The 18,924-nt window shown below is 40.8% G+C and overlaps 1 protein-coding gene across 1 annotated transcript in view; it reads left to right on the top strand.

Annotated features, from left to right (window-relative positions):
- Positions 1–18,924, top strand: part of LAMB4 (laminin subunit beta 4) — a 304,586-nt gene that overhangs the window by 124,685 nt on the left and 160,977 nt on the right. Inside the window, 6 exon segments of the mRNA XM_030216762.1 lie at positions 2,319–2,522; positions 3,779–3,923; positions 8,584–8,782; positions 10,501–10,639; positions 12,425–12,601; positions 17,620–17,773. Of these exon segments, the coding sequence (XP_030072622.1) occupies positions 2,319–2,522; positions 3,779–3,923; positions 8,584–8,782; positions 10,501–10,639; positions 12,425–12,601; positions 17,620–17,773 (1,018 nt within the window).

Genomic DNA, 18,924 nt, shown 5'->3' with positions numbered 1-18,924 from the left:
CCCACATGTGATGTTACTACTTCATTTTTGCTCTCCACGCATGATTTAATATCTTTGCTTGTATGCAAGCACATCATCATTTTCAGGTGATTTGCGTGGTTCTAGTTTGCCTTAGTTGGATTTGGAAAACTTTAAAAATTAAATTAAAAATACAATCCCAAGTGACAGAAGGCACAACCTTCCTTAAACTGTATTAGCAGCTTAAGTGTGACCCTTGAGCACTTGCCGTTCAATAAGAATTTAAACATGTCTCTGTTAATGTCGAGAAAACTACTCAGGGACCTGAAAAAATAGCCTATATTAATTTTAACCACATTATTATGGTTGACCTGTGATCAGGGGAAAAGATCTGTCTTTCCAGGTCAGCCTTAACATGTAGTAACACACCAAGAAATTTTAACTCAGTTAAATCAATTGAGAAGGCATGACAGAGAAGTAACCCAGTGGTTAGAGTAGCAGGTTGAGAACCAGGGAAGCCTGGGCTGAAATTCCACTGATGATCCTTGTGACCTTGAGCAAGTCACTCAACCATCATTTGCCTCAGGTACAAACAAAGGGCCATAGGCGGTCGGTGGCCCAACTGTTTGGGGAGGCTAAAGGGGGCAGGGTTGGGGGTGGGGCCAGGGGTGGAGCTTAAATCCATAATTGTCTGATAACACACAGAAAAAATAAATAAATAAAAATAAAAGTCACAATACTTTTTATTAAATTTAGATATTAGATATGTATCATATGTCAAAGAATAAAGTGGTTGCTCAAAGCATATTCTAAGCACAATCGCTCCACTGCAAAACACTATGCACAACTTTGTGCAAAAACACACTCAGAACCTTACTGTACCATAAATATTACACTGGGCAGAACCTAATACACCAATATACCACCCATACGGAAAATGCAGACCATCAACAATACGAAACAAGGGATCATATCATCACAATTCTCATGTAGAGCCACAAAACACCCTAATTCATGTTTAATGTGGGATAAAATGCCATAAATAAGTAAATAAATATAAACTTTTAATGTTGAGCACCTGATTCTCAAAGTGGACATATTCCAAACACTATAATGAAAATGATCTTTTCTACCTTTGTTGTCTGGTTGTCCGATTCTGCTGCTATCTGTTCTCAGTGCAGGTCAGGAAGTCATCCTCCTTAAATATCTCCCTGGCAACCCAGCCAACCCCCCCCCCCCCCCCCCTGCTCTCCCAGCAGTAAGGTAAACAAACCATAAACCAATTTCTACAACTGATTACACACAAGGCTAGAGGGCTTTCACTGCAGCTCCTGCTGTGAGGATGGAGGTAAATCAACAATTTAAACCTCTCAGAGCACAACAGGGGAGGCTTAGCCTGTCCAAGCCTCTTATACTGGGCGCCTATGCAAAGGGCCCTATTTACTAAGTTGCGCATCTGTGCACATTTAACATCACTATGAAAAGGAGAATCTCATCTACCCAGTATGGTAGAGAATCAAAGAAAAAGTGGGCCAACACTGACTTGGTTAAGAAGAGATATCCTCCACGCAAACAAGCTTCTTTGGCTGTTGATTCTAATATATCTCTGTAGTAGGAGTGTGCACAGGAAAATTTTTAATTTTACTTTGTTTGTCATGTCATTTCCATTTTTAATCCAACTATTATACATGAGTCTTATGTAAATTGATGGGAAACTCGTATATATTTGGATTATATCTTGTTGAGTCTCCATAAAAGAAGTTTCTTGAGACCACATTCTTTGGCTACAATTTCCAAGTTTACTCATGTGTTCGCTGTAAAAAGCTTTTTGCTTTGGGTTGTTGTCAGTAGCTTGTACTATTCTTTGATAGCAAGCATCATCTTTCAGTAGTGCATTCTATCGAAGAATAATTTGCAGTATTGACAACATGATAAAAAAAATTGGGGGACTTTTTTTCATCTTTTCATGTCTAAAATAACAATAAACAAAAGAAATGTTGTTGACATTACCTATTTAGTTTCAAATGAATGTATATCCATACCATGCACTGTCAACAAGAATAACTAGATAACTAACTGCCATTATCTACTAGGTTACTATGGGGATCTTTTACTATGCCGCAGTAGCGTTTTTAGCTCACGGTAGAAATCAGCTGGTGGTAAACGCCAAGATGCCCATTATATTCCTATGGGCGTCTCAGTATTTACTGCCTGCTGATTTCTATCATGAGCTAAAATCACTACCATGGCTTAGTAAAAGATTCCCTATGATAGGTAGTAGTAGTAGTTTTGGATTGCTGGAAAGAACATTACAAAATATATATTGGCTGGCCTCATTCCCCTATTTCTTCTCTGAGTAGGTTTGTGGGGCTGGAGGGGATTTGCCCTGTGCCCAGGCTCAGTGTGGTGGAGCCTTATGTCGTGATAGCTATGGAAACAGAAGATGTGGTGGTCAAAACTGTAATGGAGCTCTGCCATTGTCTTCGACCACAGTGGATAAAGCTAATGAAGTAGATTCCTCATTAAGAAATCTGACGGCTCGTGTACAAGAGTCAGAGTACCAGGTATGCCTGAGGTGATTTAGAAACGTAATTCTCATATGTGTTCCAGGTAGAGAAAGAGGCAGTCGAGATCACTGACCTAACTGCCAATTATTATACCTGGAATCTGCTCTGCTTTAAATTAGAACAAATACATATAATATGGTTAGTAAGAAATGTAAGGCGAGGATATTTGAATTTATTTATTTATTATTTCTTTAAAAATTTCTATTCTGCCTATAGCTAAGCAGATCACAAAGGTACATACATAATAAAATCACACACACACACACACAAAAAACCAGAAAATATTCTTAACAAGTCCATAGCAAAGGAGTCAACCCCATGTTTTACAAACAAATGTGTTTTCAAATCCTTGCAGAACTGTTCCATACTTCTACACATTCAAATCCAAGCAAATCATTCTAAATCTGTGGACCAGCAATTGAGAATGCTGCTGCTCGAGCCAAAGCATATTTCACAGTACTAAATTTTTCATTTGCAAGTAACATTAAAGATTCCAACTGTGGATTGGCCACTGTTGGAAACAGGATGCTGGGCTCGATGGACCTTTGGTCTTTCCCAGTATGGGAATACTTCTGTACTTATGAACGCAAAGCCCTTAACGGGCAATACACAACAATCACCTGCTTAAAATACCAGGGAACTGATGTTGAATATAACACTTGATGCATCAAGTGCTTCCTTTTATAACTCCGAACAGTAGTATATAGGGGTTCACCTGCCTCAGAACAGATGTAGCATTATGCGAGAGCTTTTTAGGGATGCAATTTTTATTTATTTATTTATATACCACTTTCTGTACCCAAAGCTAAATCAAAGCACATAGGCTCATATTTGTCTCTATTAAATAGGTATTATGAAGGTAATCTTATAAAGACATAATTGAACCTATTGACAGTATACTCATGTAAAATGCTTCTTAGAAAATTACCCCATGTGTAAAAGTATGTATGATAACCAGATAACCGGTGAAAAATACAAGGATTTAAAAGGTACTGGGGGGAACGGGACTGCAGTTAAGAGACCCACCATCTTTGGGGGTGAGGGGAGAGGAGAGATGCTGGGAGTCTCCAGCTGGCAGGGCTTGGGGATCCCTGCCAGCCACATCGCTCCTGGGTGGTGCTCTTGATAAGACAATACCCAGATCTTCCTTCTTACTATGCTAATGGTTATTGTGATACTGCCTCAATGTGAGTAAGCATTATTGTATTCCTTGAAATATTTAAATCTATGTTAAATTATATGTCTGTTTTTAGATTGAAAGGATTAGAAAAATGGCAGAAGACACAAAGGCTAAAGCTTTGCAGTTAAATGAGACACTAGTAAAAGTCTTGAATCAAACAGAAAGAGAGAAGGAGAATACCAAAGATCTCATCAATAAAGTGAAACAACTTCTGTTAGGTAAGAGTTCATCGAAAATAGTTGGCCACCACTCTTTATGAAATAGAGAAAAGAATAATAACCTGAACTTGATTGTCCTTTCCTTAGCTGACAGTGGCAAATTATTGGTGAAGTTGCATATTTATAGGCAGTAAACTGTAGTCTTACATACATCCCAGAAAATAAAATAATTTCTTAATAAAATTCCCTTATCCTGTCTTTAGGTTAGAACAGGGGTTCTCAACCCAGTCCTCGGGACACACCTAGGGGCATAATCGGACGGGGCGTCCAAGTTTTCATGAGGGCATCCTTGCAGGATGGCCCCGCGAAGGGGCATCGAAACAAGATGGGCGTCCATCTTTTGTTTCGATAATACGGTCGGGGATGGCCAAATCTCAACATATAGGTTGACCTTAGAGATGGTCGACCTAAAGGTTGAGATGGTCATCCTTAGATATGGTCATCCCCGGTTTTCGGCCATAATGGAAACCGAGGACACCCATCTCAAAAATGACCAAATCCAAGCCCTTTGGTCATGGGAGGTGCCAGAATTCATAGTGCACTGGTCCCCCTGATATGCCAGGACACCAACTGGGCACTCTAGGGGGCACTGCAGTGGACTTCACAAATTGTTCCCAGGTGCATAGCTCCCTTACCTTGGGTGCTGAGCTCCCCCAAAACCCACTCCCCACAACTGTACACCACTACCACAACCCTAAGGGGTGAAGGGGGGCACCTACATGTGGATACAGTGGGTTTCAGGTGGGTTTTGGAGGGTTCACATTTACCACCACAAGTGTAACAGGTGGGGGAGGATGGGCCTGGGTACGCCTGGCTGAAGTGCACTGTACCCACTAAAACTGCTCCAGGGATCTGCATACTGCTGTCATGGAGTTGGGTGTGACATTTGAGGCTGGCATAGAGGCTGGCAAAAAAATATTTGTAAGGTTTTTTTTAGAGTGGGAGGGGGTTGGTGACCACTGGGGGAGTAAGGGGAGGTCATCCCCAATTCCCTCCGGTGGTCATCTGGTCAGTTCGGGCACCTTTTCATGACTTGGTCACAAGAAAAAATGGACCAAGTAAAGTCAGCCAAGTGCTCGTCAGGGATGCCCTTCTTTTTTCCATTATCGGCCGAGGACGCCCATCTTTTAATCACGCCCCAGTCCCGCCTTCGTTATGGTGCCGACACGCCCCCGTGAACTTTGGTCATCCCCATGATGGGAAGCAGTTGAGGATGCCCAAAATTGGCTTTCGATTATGCCGATTTGGGCGACCATGAGAAAAGGACGCCCATCTCCCGATTTGTGTTGGAAGATGGGTGCCCTTCTCTTTCGAAAATAAGCCTGCTAGCCACTCAGGTTTTCAGGATACCCACAATAAATATCCATACCAAGGAGGCAGTGCATGCAAATTTGTATCATGCACATTCATTGTGGGTATCCTGAAAACTTGACTTGCTAGGTATGTCCCGAGGACTGGGTTGAGAACCTTGTGCTTAAGAGTTATTCTGATGTGTTGATAACCAAGATGTGAAGCATCTGAAAAGCTTAATTATATGCAAGTCTCTATTTCAAGGTGTTGAAATTGCTCATTTTTTGTGCAAGTGCACCCTTATAATCTGCCAAGACATCTAATAGGAGCTTGTGTGGTGTCTGCTCTATGTAGTAAATGCAGGGCGGATGTTGGCCACACCCCCTACATACTGCACAGGCTTTGGCAGATTATAAGGGTGCACTTGCACAAAAAATGTTAAAATGCAGCATTTGTAGCAGCGCTTCCTGACCCCCTCTTCCCCTCTCATAACTCTCCCGACCGGTCACCCCCTCCCAATCAGCACCTCCCCCGAATCAAGGACCTCCAAGGATCACCCAGCCCCCAAGAAGAACCTCCCTCAAACAAAAGCACCACCAAACACCATACCCTGACCTCCCCACCCCAGGATGCACTTGGGTATCTCCCTGGTATTTTAGTGGAGCAGAGCAGGAGTGGTCCTCCAACACACCCGTCCCAGTAACCACTGGGTTTTTTAATTGTACCTATGACCCCTTTTAGCAGTCTTGTGGTACTACCGCTAGGAGATCAACCCGCCATATAAGGGCAATTGCATTTTATACAGCATTTGACCCCTAGCAGTAGTACCACGACTACCACTAGGGGTGGTAGATGCCATTTTGAAACTTGCCAGCTATAAAGGAGGGAGCAGAGGGTGAACACTCCTACTCTGCTCTACTGGTCAACCAGGGAGATCCTGAGGTAAGTCCCAGGAGGCCTCGAGAGTTAAATTGATGGTCAGGGTATGGTGGAGGTGGAGGTGTTGCCTAATGGATAGTGCATTGGTCTGAGACAATGGGCACTGGGCTTGATTCCCACTGCAGCTTCTTGTGACCCTATGCAGGTCACTTAACCCTCCATTGCCCCAAGTACAAAAAAAAAAGTACCTGTATATATTATGCAAGCCACTTTAATTTTACTATATAAGGCAGTATATCAAATCCTTTCTCACTTTCCTCCTGTTTGGAGGATTCCTTTGGGGGTAGGGTGATACTTGAGAGGCTTATCTGGGGAAGATAGAGTCTTAACTGTGTGTGGGGGGGGGAGCAGGTACTATCTGGGATAGAGACTGACCAAATTTCAGTTTTTGTATCAATTATGGTGTTGAAACAAGCCCAAAATCATTTTTCTGCCTGGTTTCAGTGAAAGGTTATTTTAATTTTCGGACATGTTTTCGATTTTAGCTGATAATGACAACATGTTTTGATGTAAGCGAATATTGTGCTTTGTCCTGTTTGTCTCCCTCCCTCCCTCCCTCCCTCCTGAACAGGAGTTGTCCTTCCTTCCAGAGACACCCCCTCCCTGGAGTACTTTAAAATCAAGTATGGTAGGGAACATTGGAGGGTGACCAAAATAACACCAGTTTTTAAAAAGGGTTCCAGATGTGATCTGGGAAATTATAGACCAGTGAGCATGATGTCAGTGTTGGGCAAAATGGTAAAGACTATTGTAACCCGGGTCTCACCCGTGCGCTAGCTCCAGCCCTGGGCCACAAAGCAAATCAGTTCAGTTTCACATTCAGGGCCATTCTCACCTCACTCATCCATTCCAGTTCGCCTACAGTCGAGCTTGGGAGTGGGTCTATGGTCTGGAATAGCGATTTGGGGGGGGTTGGGAGGCACTTGTACCCTCGTGCTCAAAGATACACTGTAGTCATAGCTTATTGCAAACTCAAACTGTTTATTTCTTCCAACTCTGCAACAGGCAGTCCTTTAAACCTTATTAAGCAGTCCAAACATTATAGAAACTCCAACTTAGATCCAATCCTGCTGGTGTTCCTCAGGGGAACTCCTATACCACTTTTCCTCTCAGGTATATTTACCTTGGGGGCACCAAATATGCACGAATATACAGTTCACCTGTCCATTCCTATCCTGTTAAGCAGTGCTATTCTCAGTGGCTGTTTCTCTTCTTCTCAGCACAAATTCAATCTCTACAGGCTCTGTTCTGATCCTTTTCCAGCGGTGATCCCCCCTCTGGATCTACCCTGATCCTGGCACTGAGCTCTCCCTAACTCCAATCCCTTGCTCCAGGGGCTAGGTATCTCCTCTGCCCACCCGTAGAACACACAGAGGGGCATAATCAAACGGGGCTGGATGTTTCTGTGAGAAGGATGTCCATGCCTGCTATGCCTCCGACACCCCCTTTACACATGTAGCACCAGTGGGATTTGAACTGGCCACCTGTGGATTAAAGGACTAGTGCTCTAACCACTAGGCCACTCCTCCACTCCACTCCCTTAAAATTTGTCCGCTGACACACGCATTCCTCCCCTCCTAGGGACCTGCATACTACTGCGATGGACCTGAATATGACATCTCAGGCTGGCAAAAAATGTTTTTAAAATTGTTTTTTTCAGGGTGGGAGGGGGTTAGTCACCACTGGGGGAGTCAGGGGAGGTCATCCCCGATTCCCTCCAGTGGTCATCTGGTCAGTTCGGGCACCTTTTTGAGGCTTGGTCGTAACAAAAAAATGGACCAAGTAAAGTCGCCCAAGTGCTCGTCAGGGACGCCTTTCTTTTTTCAATTATCGCTCGAGGACGGCCATCTGTTAGGCATGCCCCAGTCCCGCCTTCGCTACGCCTCCGACACGCCCCCGGGAACTTTGGTTGTCCTCATGACGGGAAGCAGTTGGGGAAGCCCAAAATCGGCTTTCGATTATGCCGATTTGGGCGACCCTGAGAGAAGGACGCCTATCTCCCAATTTGTGTCAAAAGATGGGCGCCCTTCTCTTTCAAAATAAGCCTGACAGTATCCCCATTGTCGCTTTCAGAAGCCAGAACCCTCCTTTACAGCCAAGGGTCACACTCCTCACTCAGGATTCCCCTTTTCCTCCTCCTGGTCTCTTGGCAGGGGACCATCAGACAACCAAAGACCCCTCTATGAACATAATTCCAACCTTTATCCCATTTGCAACTTAGTACAGTTTCCCAGTAGAAATGCTGGTATCTAAGTTCAAGAAAGCATGGGGTAAGCACTAAGGATCTCTAAGGGAGAGGAAGAGATTGTAAAAGTTAGCAGTTGGTTTGGATGGGCAGACTGGATCAACCATAAAGCTTTTTCTACCTTCATATTCTGAATGCTATATAGAAGAAAATTGATCAATTACTAATATAAATATTTTATTACAGATGGGTTTGTGCCTCCTGAAGACATAGAAAAAGTTGCAAATCATGTTCTAGCCATTACTCTACCCACATCTCCAAAAGATCTAATAAGTATGCTCAACAAAATTAAGGCATATTGTGACGATTATGGAAGAAATGAGAACAAGCTAAAAAATCAATTGCAAGATGCACAAGAACTTGCTGCAAAAGCCAAAGAAGCAGAGTAAGCACTTCATTTTAAGTTTTAAATATGAGGTCAAGTAGTGCCAGTAGCTCATTCACCTTACCATGCAAAAGAAAAGTCTTATAAAGGGAGAATATTATTCTCAGGTACATTGTTTCTAGAGTCCCACAAAAATCAACATCTACAAATGTCTCTGAAACTGTATTTTTAAAAATTTGGTCTTGAGCAAAATGTTCAAGAGAACTAACAAGACAAGCACAACATGTAGAATAATTAAGGGCCAAACAACAAGTTGTAAAACAGTAACTCAAAACGTCTGCAATTAGTTCTCAAAGTATTCAGTCCAAAAAAAAAAAAGTACTGCCTATAATTTGTTTGTGGACTCTGAAAGACATGAGCAAAAAACAGGGAGGCTGATATTCAAAAAGCTGACGGGTCGATATTAAAAATGTTTTTTTATATACATTTACCCCTTATTCTGTAAATTTATATGTCCGATTTACACTTAGGGGTATGTTTACTAAGGTGTGTTAGCGTTTTTAATGTGCCTGTAAATTTAAGGCTCGTTAAATGCTAACGCGCCTATACATTTCAATGGACATAGTAGCGTTTAATGTGCGTAAAGCATTTATGCATGTTAAAAACACTAATGTGCCCATAGTGCCATAGGTGTTAGAATGCAAAATTATGCATGCAAGCTATAGAATAGTGCCGGTTGTAGGTGTAACAATAATTAGTTGCTAATTCGCTATAATTGGTATTAATTGGCACTAATTAGTTGTTAAATGCATAAATGCCATTAGTTAGCATTCTGTAAATTGTGTGTGCACAATCTGCAATATGCACGTGTAAATGTTGATATTTCCATATGGAAATCACAAATAGGGGAGATTATTTTAGAAGCCCTAACCATATAGCTAAGCAGATTAATCTAAGACTGCAAAAAGGCTATCTTAAATGAAACGCTAGGGGTTACTGGTGCGATTTTGAATCTGGAACCAGAAAGGGCAGACAAGATGGGATCACTTCTGCCCTATACCCATTGGACCTCAGGGATTTGTAAACTTAGGGAGGAAGGGAAGGACCTGGAATGAGGGTGAGATGTCTCAGCTCAGTTTTCAGTTCTCTATCTCCACCTGCTGGCTGATGGACACAACTATCCCACAGGTTTTGGAATAGTGTGAAGCTACATAATGAAAAAAAGCAATTGTATTAGCAGTCACCTGAATTTAGGTGCCAATAGCGTGCCTAGGTTACAGAATAAGTAACACTTACATATGTGATTGGTGCCAGTAATTGGCTGTTAGGCGCATAATTGCTAAGTTGCATTCTCTAAATTGCTTGGCACACAACTGTAGGAGGGTGTACATGTTGGTGACGCATGGGTGTGTCATTGTGATTTGCCAAGCAACGTGCACAACTTATAAAATACTCTCAATTGCGTGTGTTGCATGATGCACTTAGGCATGTCTGCTTACACCACACATTGAACTGTCATAAGTGGGCACACCTAACATTTGGCATACCAATGCGGCTTTGTGCTAGTATTCTAAAACAGCTTAGGCACCTTCTTAAACCATTGTAGAATTGGCACTAAGTGCATCCCACTGTGGCACCTACACACCAATTTATTGAATTGCTAAGCTTTTAATTAATTCTAGAACTGTTTTGCCTGAATGAATCTTAGTTATATATTTTTGTTGTTGTTGCTTTCATACAATTGTATTGGTTAAATAAAATAATTTTGTTTATTCTAGAAAAGCAGAGAATGTCCTGCAGGACATTAATTTGATAAAGGATGACTTGAATCAAGCTCAGTCTGCTCAAAGGAAGACTCAAGATGTACTCAACAGAGTAAATAATGACATACAAGACACTAGATCTGGAATTCAACAGGTATTTTTTTTTTACATTCACTCTATGCACTTGGGTTTTGTTTTGTTTTTTAGTCAAAAGACAAAATTCAGGCAAAATGAGATCTCAACATATACGTTTTCAAAATATCTGACCTCTTTTTGTACTCCCATCTTGTACAAAATCAGGGAACAGTAAGTTTGGATTGAAACTCTTTCCACAGCATGACCAAAGAAAGGGCAGGCCCATAGAAAGTGACAGGGGATGGTAAAAGAAAAGTTTTGTACCCCAATAGACACTCCCAATGAGTCTAAATTACACTCAGGCTGCTTGGACCTTACAATAGACTAATTTTAGTTTCAGTAGAAATACTAAGAGAACAATGCTTTTGTAGTCGCTCTTCTTATGAGTGTTTTTCTTGGTCTGATCAGATAAAGTGCACTTTAGATTTGGAATCAGACCCTTCTTCTCATCAGATACCTTCAGATTACTTGTCCAATCCCTAGTCCTAACTGAATTTGACTACTGCAATGCTATTTGCAAGGACTACCTGCTAAAAAGACTCCAAACTGCACAAAACAGTACAGCTAGATTAGTGCAGCTAGATTAATCTTTTGAGTATCACATTTTGATAGACCCTCACCATTATTACTTTAATTACACTGGCTTCCCATAAAAGCAAGGATCATTTTCAAAATTATGTGCTTTTATTTTTCAAATATTACAAGGTACAGCCCCAGATTACATGCAACCTCTCATCAAACTCCCTTTGTGCAATGCCACTTATAAAGCTAGAGACTACCTAAGACTCCACTTCCCAATTTATAAGCCAGTTTACTCAGTAGATTTTACCTATTAGGCACTAACCCCCGGATTCTATATAGCGCGCCTAGAAATCCGTACCAAAATCCAGATGTATTCTATAACAACGTGTGTAACTTAACTGGCTTAACAAGCAATAATAAGCACTAATTGGTAATAATTAAAATTTACACGCACAACTCACCAAGCTTATTCTGTAATGAACTGCGCATAAATTCTAAAGCGCACAGTTCAAAAGGGGCATGGCTATGGGTGTTTCATGGGCATTCCAAAATTTACATGCATAGTTATAGAATATGGCCCAGACTCACAAGGGGGGTGGGGAATAGGGGGAGAGGGGGGGGAGTTACTTAGTTCAGGATTTGGGGTTGTAAAGCTATCTGTTAATGGAAAACTCAACATAGCTGATCTACGTTGTAATGTTTTATTTCATGCTTGTGATGTACTACGCAGCATTTGTTGACAATAAAAATGATTAAACATAGAATATGGCCCAGTGTGCGTAAATCTACGTACAGGGTGTATGATACGTTTTCATTGGTGTAAATGGAGGTGCGTAGGTTTAGACACTGGTATATCAACTAATAATATTTTATATACCGCGCCTAAATCTAGGAAATATTTACCACGCTGATTTTTTAGGTGCCTTATATAGAATCGGGTCTTAAATGGTGGAATTCCTAGCTGACTTCAATTAGAAGTCAACAAGATTACATGAAATTCCAATTTCTCTTATCAACTATATGTGGTTGCTTCTCATAACTTCTGGTTACTCAAATATTTTATGTATTATACTTTAATAACTTTATACTGGTTGTACTACTTATATATTGTAAGCCACATTGAACTCAATATTGTTTGGGATAATGTGGGATATAAATGTCATAAATAAATATTTATAATTACTTGCCTTTTCAAATGTGATTGTATTGTGCCTGGGGATATAGCTGCATAAAAGGCACTACAGGGAATAAAACTGCACTGTATATTTACATTTTCTCTTAGGCCCAGGCAAATGCAAATGTAACGGAAGCAAAACTGGAGAGCTTTGAAAAGAGTCATTCAGATCTGAAGGATGAAATTTTAGATCTGCAGACCAAAACGCTTATGAACAGAAACCAGGCTGAAAAGGCAAATGCAGAGGCCAAAACTGCAAAAGATCGAGCTACAGAGGCAAACACGGTATAGCATCTGTTTCAAAGTTTGCGTTGTTCCATGAAGAAAACATAGAACAGGTTGAGGGCATTTTTACAACACTCTGATCTTTGGCTCTTATTTTCACCATAGACATGGAGGGGCATTTTCAAAAGAAACGTCCATGTTTGGATTTGGATGTCTTTGTAAAATGTCCAAATCCGGGGGCAGTGAAAACCGTATTTTCGAAAAAAGATGGACGTCCATCTTTCGTTTCAAAAATACCATGAACGTCCTTGAATTTGGACGTCCTTAGACATGGACGTCTTTGACTTTCAGTGATTTTCGAAACCAAAGACGTTCAAGTCAAAAACGTCCATATGCAAGCCATTTGGACGTGGGAGGAGCCAGCATTTCTAGTGCACTGGTCCCCCTGACATGCCAGGACACCAACTGGGCACCCTGGTACATAGCTCCCTTACCTTGTGTGCTGAACCCCCCAAAACCCACTACCCACAACTGTACACCACTACCATAGCCCTTATTGGTGAAGGGGGGTACCTATATGTGGGTACAGTGGGTTTCTGGTGGGTTTTGGAGGGCTCGCTGTGTCCTCCACAAAAGTAACAGGTAGGGAGGGCATGGGCCTGGGTTCGCCTGTCTGAAGTGCACTGCAGTACCCACTAAAACCGCTCCAGGGACCTGCATGCGCTGTCATGGACCTGAGTATGACATCTGAGGCTGGCATAGAGGCTAGCACAAAATATCTTTAAAGATGTTTTTTGAGGGTGGGAGGGGGTTAGTGACCACTGGGGGAGTAACGGGAGGTCATCCCCGATTCCCTTCGGTGGTCATGTAGTCAATTCGGGCACCTTTTTGTGCCTTATTCGTAAAAAGAAACACGTCCAGCTGAAAATGTTCAAGTTTTACTTTAGGACGTCCTTGCTTTTCTCGATTATGGCTCAAAACATCCCAAGTTTTAGGCACGCCCAAGTCCAGCCTTCACCACACCTCCAGGACTGCAGTTGGGGACGTCCATGTTCCGATTTATGTCAAAAGGTGGACGTCCATCTCTTTCAAAAATGAGCCTGATAGCTTGTGAACATTTTTTGTTTTGCTATAGTGTTTTCTTGTGAAATCAGAATCGACTGCCACACATACCCTCCCTTGGTACTGCCCTGTCAGATACCATTTAGAAGACACTTTCCAAGGAAGTAAAACACATCGGAACCAGTTTTAACAGTCTGTTCTAAAACTATCAAAATTTTAAAATATGGAAATCAAAGGGTGAATTCTCATTGGCATGGCCACCACATAACTTTCAGCAAGCCAAAACACATAAGTTGGCTTGCTGAACATTTTATACACATAACTCATACACATAAGGTTATAGAAATATAGTAACAGATGGTAGATAAAGACCAGCATGGCCTATCTATTCTGCCCAGCAAGGTGGCTAGAGTCGTACCTGCCACTATGTGCAGACCATGTAAGTTACCCTCCACTTTGCCTTTGTTTATGATTACGCCTGCCTCTCTGTGCAAGTTACACTTCTCTATGTCATTTTTTTTTTTATTTTGCTCACACCTTTTCAGTAGTAGCTCAAGGTGAGTTACATTGAGGTACACTGAGTATTTGTTTTCTTTGATCTGATCTTCTATATATCTTCAATGCCATTTTGAATTCTATCACTGTTTGTTTTTTTCCCAGCCACCTCCACCAGAAGGGCATTCCTGACATCCACCACCCTTTTATGTTTAACTCTTTTTTATTGACGATAAGATCCATATGAACCATCACCCGTATATACATACATATATCATAGTACAAAAGCCCAACAACTGGCGTTCCCATAAACGTCAATACATTTTTCCCCCTTCCCCTCCCCTTTCCTTCCCACTCCACCACCTTTTTAATGAAAAAGTATTTCCTGATATTGCTTTTAAGCTTATCTCTTTACGGTTTCATTTTGTGTCCTATAGTTCTATAGCTTCAACTTTGAAAAAGATTTGCTTGCTCATTAATACCTTCCAAGTATTTAAACATCTATATCGTATCACCCCTGCCTCTTGTCTCCTCTAGGGTATACGTAGTCAGGTCTTCATGTCTCTTCTCATTAGTCTTCTCGTGCAGACCCTATATCATTTTGGTCACCTTCCTCTGAACCAATTCATTCTTTTTGTATCCTTAGTAAAATATGGTAGTATTTGAAGTGGGCATTAGCATTATCACCTTCTTCCTTCTGCTAGTTAAGCCTCTCTTTCTGCAGCCTATCATTCTTCTGGCTTTGTCCACTGCCTTGTCACATTGTTTCACCATCTTGAGATCCTTAGACTCTATCATCCCGAGGTACCACTCCTCTTCCATACACATCAGCCTCTCTCCTCCTATCATATATAGCTCCTTTGGATTTCTGCATGAAAAAAATGCATCACTCTGCATTTCTTTGCTTTAAAGCATCACTGCCAAGCTTTAGCCCAATGCTTCTAATTTTTATAAATAATTTTTCATGTTATCTACTCCCTCCAGGGTCCAATCTGTGGCAAATCTTTCTGTCATCCACAAACAGGCAAACATTTCTTCCTGTCCCTTCAGCCATATTGTTCACAAAGACATTGAAAAGAATCAGTCCTAGAACTGATCCCTGAGGCACACCACTACTCACCTTTCTTCCAAGTGAATTCCATTTATCATCACCTGCTGATGTCTATCAACCAATTTCTGACCCAGTTCACCACTGTGGGACTAGCCCCTAGAGTGCTCACTTTATTTATAAGCCTCCTATGAGGAACAGTTTTAAAGGTTTTGCTGAAATCTAAGTAGACCATATCGAACAGTTGTCCTCAATCTAGCTCTCTGGTCATCCAGTCAAATAACTCAATCAAATTTGTTTGGCACAATCTTCCTTTAGTAAAACCATCCTGCCTCAGATCTTGCAACTGATTTGATTCTAGAAAGTTCACTATCCCGTCCTTCAGCAGTATCTCCATGACTTTTCCTACCACCAAGGTAATGCTTACTGACCTATAGATTCCCACATCTTCTCAGACTTATTTGATTAATTTATCTTCAGTGCAATGTATATTACCAACTCCACTGAAACAGACTTTTATTAACCCTATCCTCAAAGGAGGTAACAGTGTCAAAAATTTGATTCTAGAAAGTTCACTATCCCGTCCTTCAGCAGTATCTCCATGACTTTTCCTACCACCAAGGTAATGCTTACTGACCTATAGATTCCCACATCTTCTCAGACTTATTTGATTAATTTATCTTCAGTGCAATGTATATTACCAACTCCACGGAAACAGACTTTTATTAACCCTATCCTCAAAGGAGGTAACAGTGTCAAAAATCTCTAGTCATCTTATTGACCAAGCTCACAAACCCCATTTATGGGGAAACTTATTGAGGAAACCATATATAATCAGATCTTGGAATTCCGTTGAACACACATGTGCCCTACATGATAGGCAATCAGGATTTCGAAAATATCACAATACCAAGATCGTTCTTGATTTTTTGCTGAATGACATTAGGTGTAGTTGGGACAAAGGAAAGGATGCGATTTTACTTTTACAGGACTTCACAGCTGCATTTGGTATGATAAATCATACATTGCTGCTTACTAGATTGAGTAAAGTGGGTATCCAAGGATTAGTTTTAAAATGGATAGCATCATTCTTTCAAAATTGGTGGTGTGGAAGGGACAATGTTTGGATCTTGTTGCATTATCTTGTGTGTTACTTCAGGGTCAGTTTTATCTCCTTTGCTTTTTAATCTGTATTTGGGTCCTGTGGTGGAAATATTTTCAAAAGCAGGTGCATCTTGCTATATATATGCGGAGGGTATACAGCTGTGACTAGAAATTGAAAAGGAGCAAAGTAATGCCTTGACTCTCTTGAATGATTGTTTATCAGAATTATCCTGCTGGTTCAAGGAGATAGAACTTAAGTTAAACATAGAAGATACTTTATGTGATTTTCCAGACAACTAAACAGGTTTACCCAAGCACCTGTCTTGAATGGAAAAGTTTTGGTTGAAAAAGTAGTAGTGAAAAACTTAGGAGTCTGGCTGGCCAATAAGCTGGAGTTTGGAGAGTAAATTTCTTCTATAATTAGATCAGGGTTTGCAAGTATGCAGTTGATAAAAGGAGTTAGCTGTCTTTTGAGAAGAAATATTTTAACTTTATTGGTACACGTCTTTCTAACATCACAAATGGATTAGTGCAATGCTGTTTACTGTGAGCCTCCTAAGTGTTAGGTAGAAAGACCAACAGATAACAAAACATAGTTGCGTGGCTCTCATGCAGAAAAACATTTCTGATCAAGTAGAACCAGTTTTGATGGAATTACATTGGTTACCTATTGAACAACATTTAAAATGTAAATTTGTATGTCTTGTTTTCACTGCTATTTAGTTAGAAGGTCCTAAATATTTAAAAGATCTTTTGACACCTTATGTACCATTGAAAAATCTGTGTTCATCACAACTGGGATTACTGAAAGTTCCAGATAAAGTTAAACTTTGATCCACAAAATTAGGAATTTTCTGCTCTTTGGGTCCCAGGTTCTAGAACCTAATTACTATATATAGTCTTGTAAAACTGTGAAATTGTTTTTCACTAACTCATCTCGTGCTTCTTGGGTGAGGCGTGTCATCAATGCAACATTATCACTTTTATGAAGAGAAACCCTTCATTAACTCTTCTCCAATTCCATGGAAACTCTTCTGTCTCGAGTGATCTGTTAAATATATCCTTTAGGATGACCCACCAGAACCTCTCAATGCAGCAACATTATCGCTTTTATGAAGATAAACCCTTCATGAACTCTTCTCCAATTCCATGGAAACTCTCCTGTCTCCAGTGATCTGTTAAATATATCCTTTAGGACAACCCACCAGAACCTCTCAATACAGCTGCACTACATGCACAACCCTGGGTATGGCCCCTGCCATTATTCTAATCATTTACCTGCATATTCAGTGCATAAATGTTAGCACCCACATGATAGAATTACCTCTATCATGATACAAATTTTAATATGCATCTATTTTCTTTGTAGCAACTTATGGCCCTGAAAGATAAATACGTCATCCTCAAGAAAGAGCACAATAATACAGAACATCTGGCAGAAACACTAAACAAAGTGAAGAACTTAAAGGAAGAGGCTGAAAACCTGGTTAAAGAAACAGATGAGAAAATTCAACGGATAGCAGGTGATTTTTATTTATTTATTAGGATTTATTAACTGTTTTTATGAAGAGGTTCACCAAAAGTAGTGTACGGTAGGAGCAGCTGGACATAGGCTACTTCAATTTAATAAAATGACAAAATGTCAGCCTAATACACAATTGGAATAGTGAGGTAAATTTGGAAAAAAGTCAAACTAAATTAATTTGTAAAAGTGAAAAACACCAGAACGTCATTGATTATAGAGGTGTCGGCCCCAAGCGATTACTTAGTGAATCACATGGAGAGAGGGAAAATCCGCAAGTACCAAGAAATGTTGTCCAAGACTAAGAAAATGTGGCAGAAAGATTTCCCATCATTTTGGGTGCCACAGGTTTGATCAAAAAGAACTTCCAAGCGCACCTGGATCAACTGCCTTTACATGTTACATCTTATGAACTCCAGAAAGGAGCTCTCTTTGGCACAATGCAAGTACTACGGTGAGCATTAGCAGCATATTTGAGAGGCTGAGATCATTCTTCACATGCTCTAGCTTTTGAGTGAGGTTCATTCTTGTCATGGTATGTGCAAAATAAAATCACTTGGAGAAAACTGCCCCCACAATACATACAATACAGCAAAATAGAGTACTCATATAATAAAAATGAGACTCACAATGTCAGCAGAATGCAAGTGATTCTAGAAAGATTTTAGACAGACAAAACAGGTAAGATAAAGCCATTTTGGGATAAATAAAGTGGGTAGCCAGATGGGAGGTAAATTGTATGTACAACCAAATAAGGTGTTTGCAACTGATCTTAGAAGGTGTGTGGCATGCTAATCCTGATGTAGTTTGAGTGACTGGCTAGTCAGTCAGTCACTACAGCTATTAAAGGCTTGGGAAGACTCAATGTTTCACCTGCTTCTCATCTTGCATTAGGTGTAGCCCCTCCCCCAGGAATAAGTTGCAGAGTGTGCGGGCTAAGCATGAGGAGATTCATAGTTTTGGTCTAGACCAGATTTTATAACAAATAAGGCATAAAAAGGTGCCCTAAATGACCAGATGGACCCCCCTTACTCCCCCAGTGGTCACTAACCCCTTCCCACCACCAAAAAATGTGAATAAAAATAGTACTCACCAGCCTCTATGATAGCATCAAATGTTATAGCCAGGTCCATCAGAGCAGCATGCTGGTCC

The sequence above is a fragment of the Microcaecilia unicolor genome, chromosome 10 (genome assembly GCF_901765095.1).
Source record: "Microcaecilia unicolor chromosome 10, aMicUni1.1, whole genome shotgun sequence".
NCBI classification, from domain to species: Eukaryota; Metazoa; Chordata; class Amphibia; order Gymnophiona; family Siphonopidae; genus Microcaecilia; species Microcaecilia unicolor.
The sequence above is the reverse complement of the archived record's forward strand: the minus strand, read 5'-3'. Positions and strand labels throughout refer to the sequence as shown.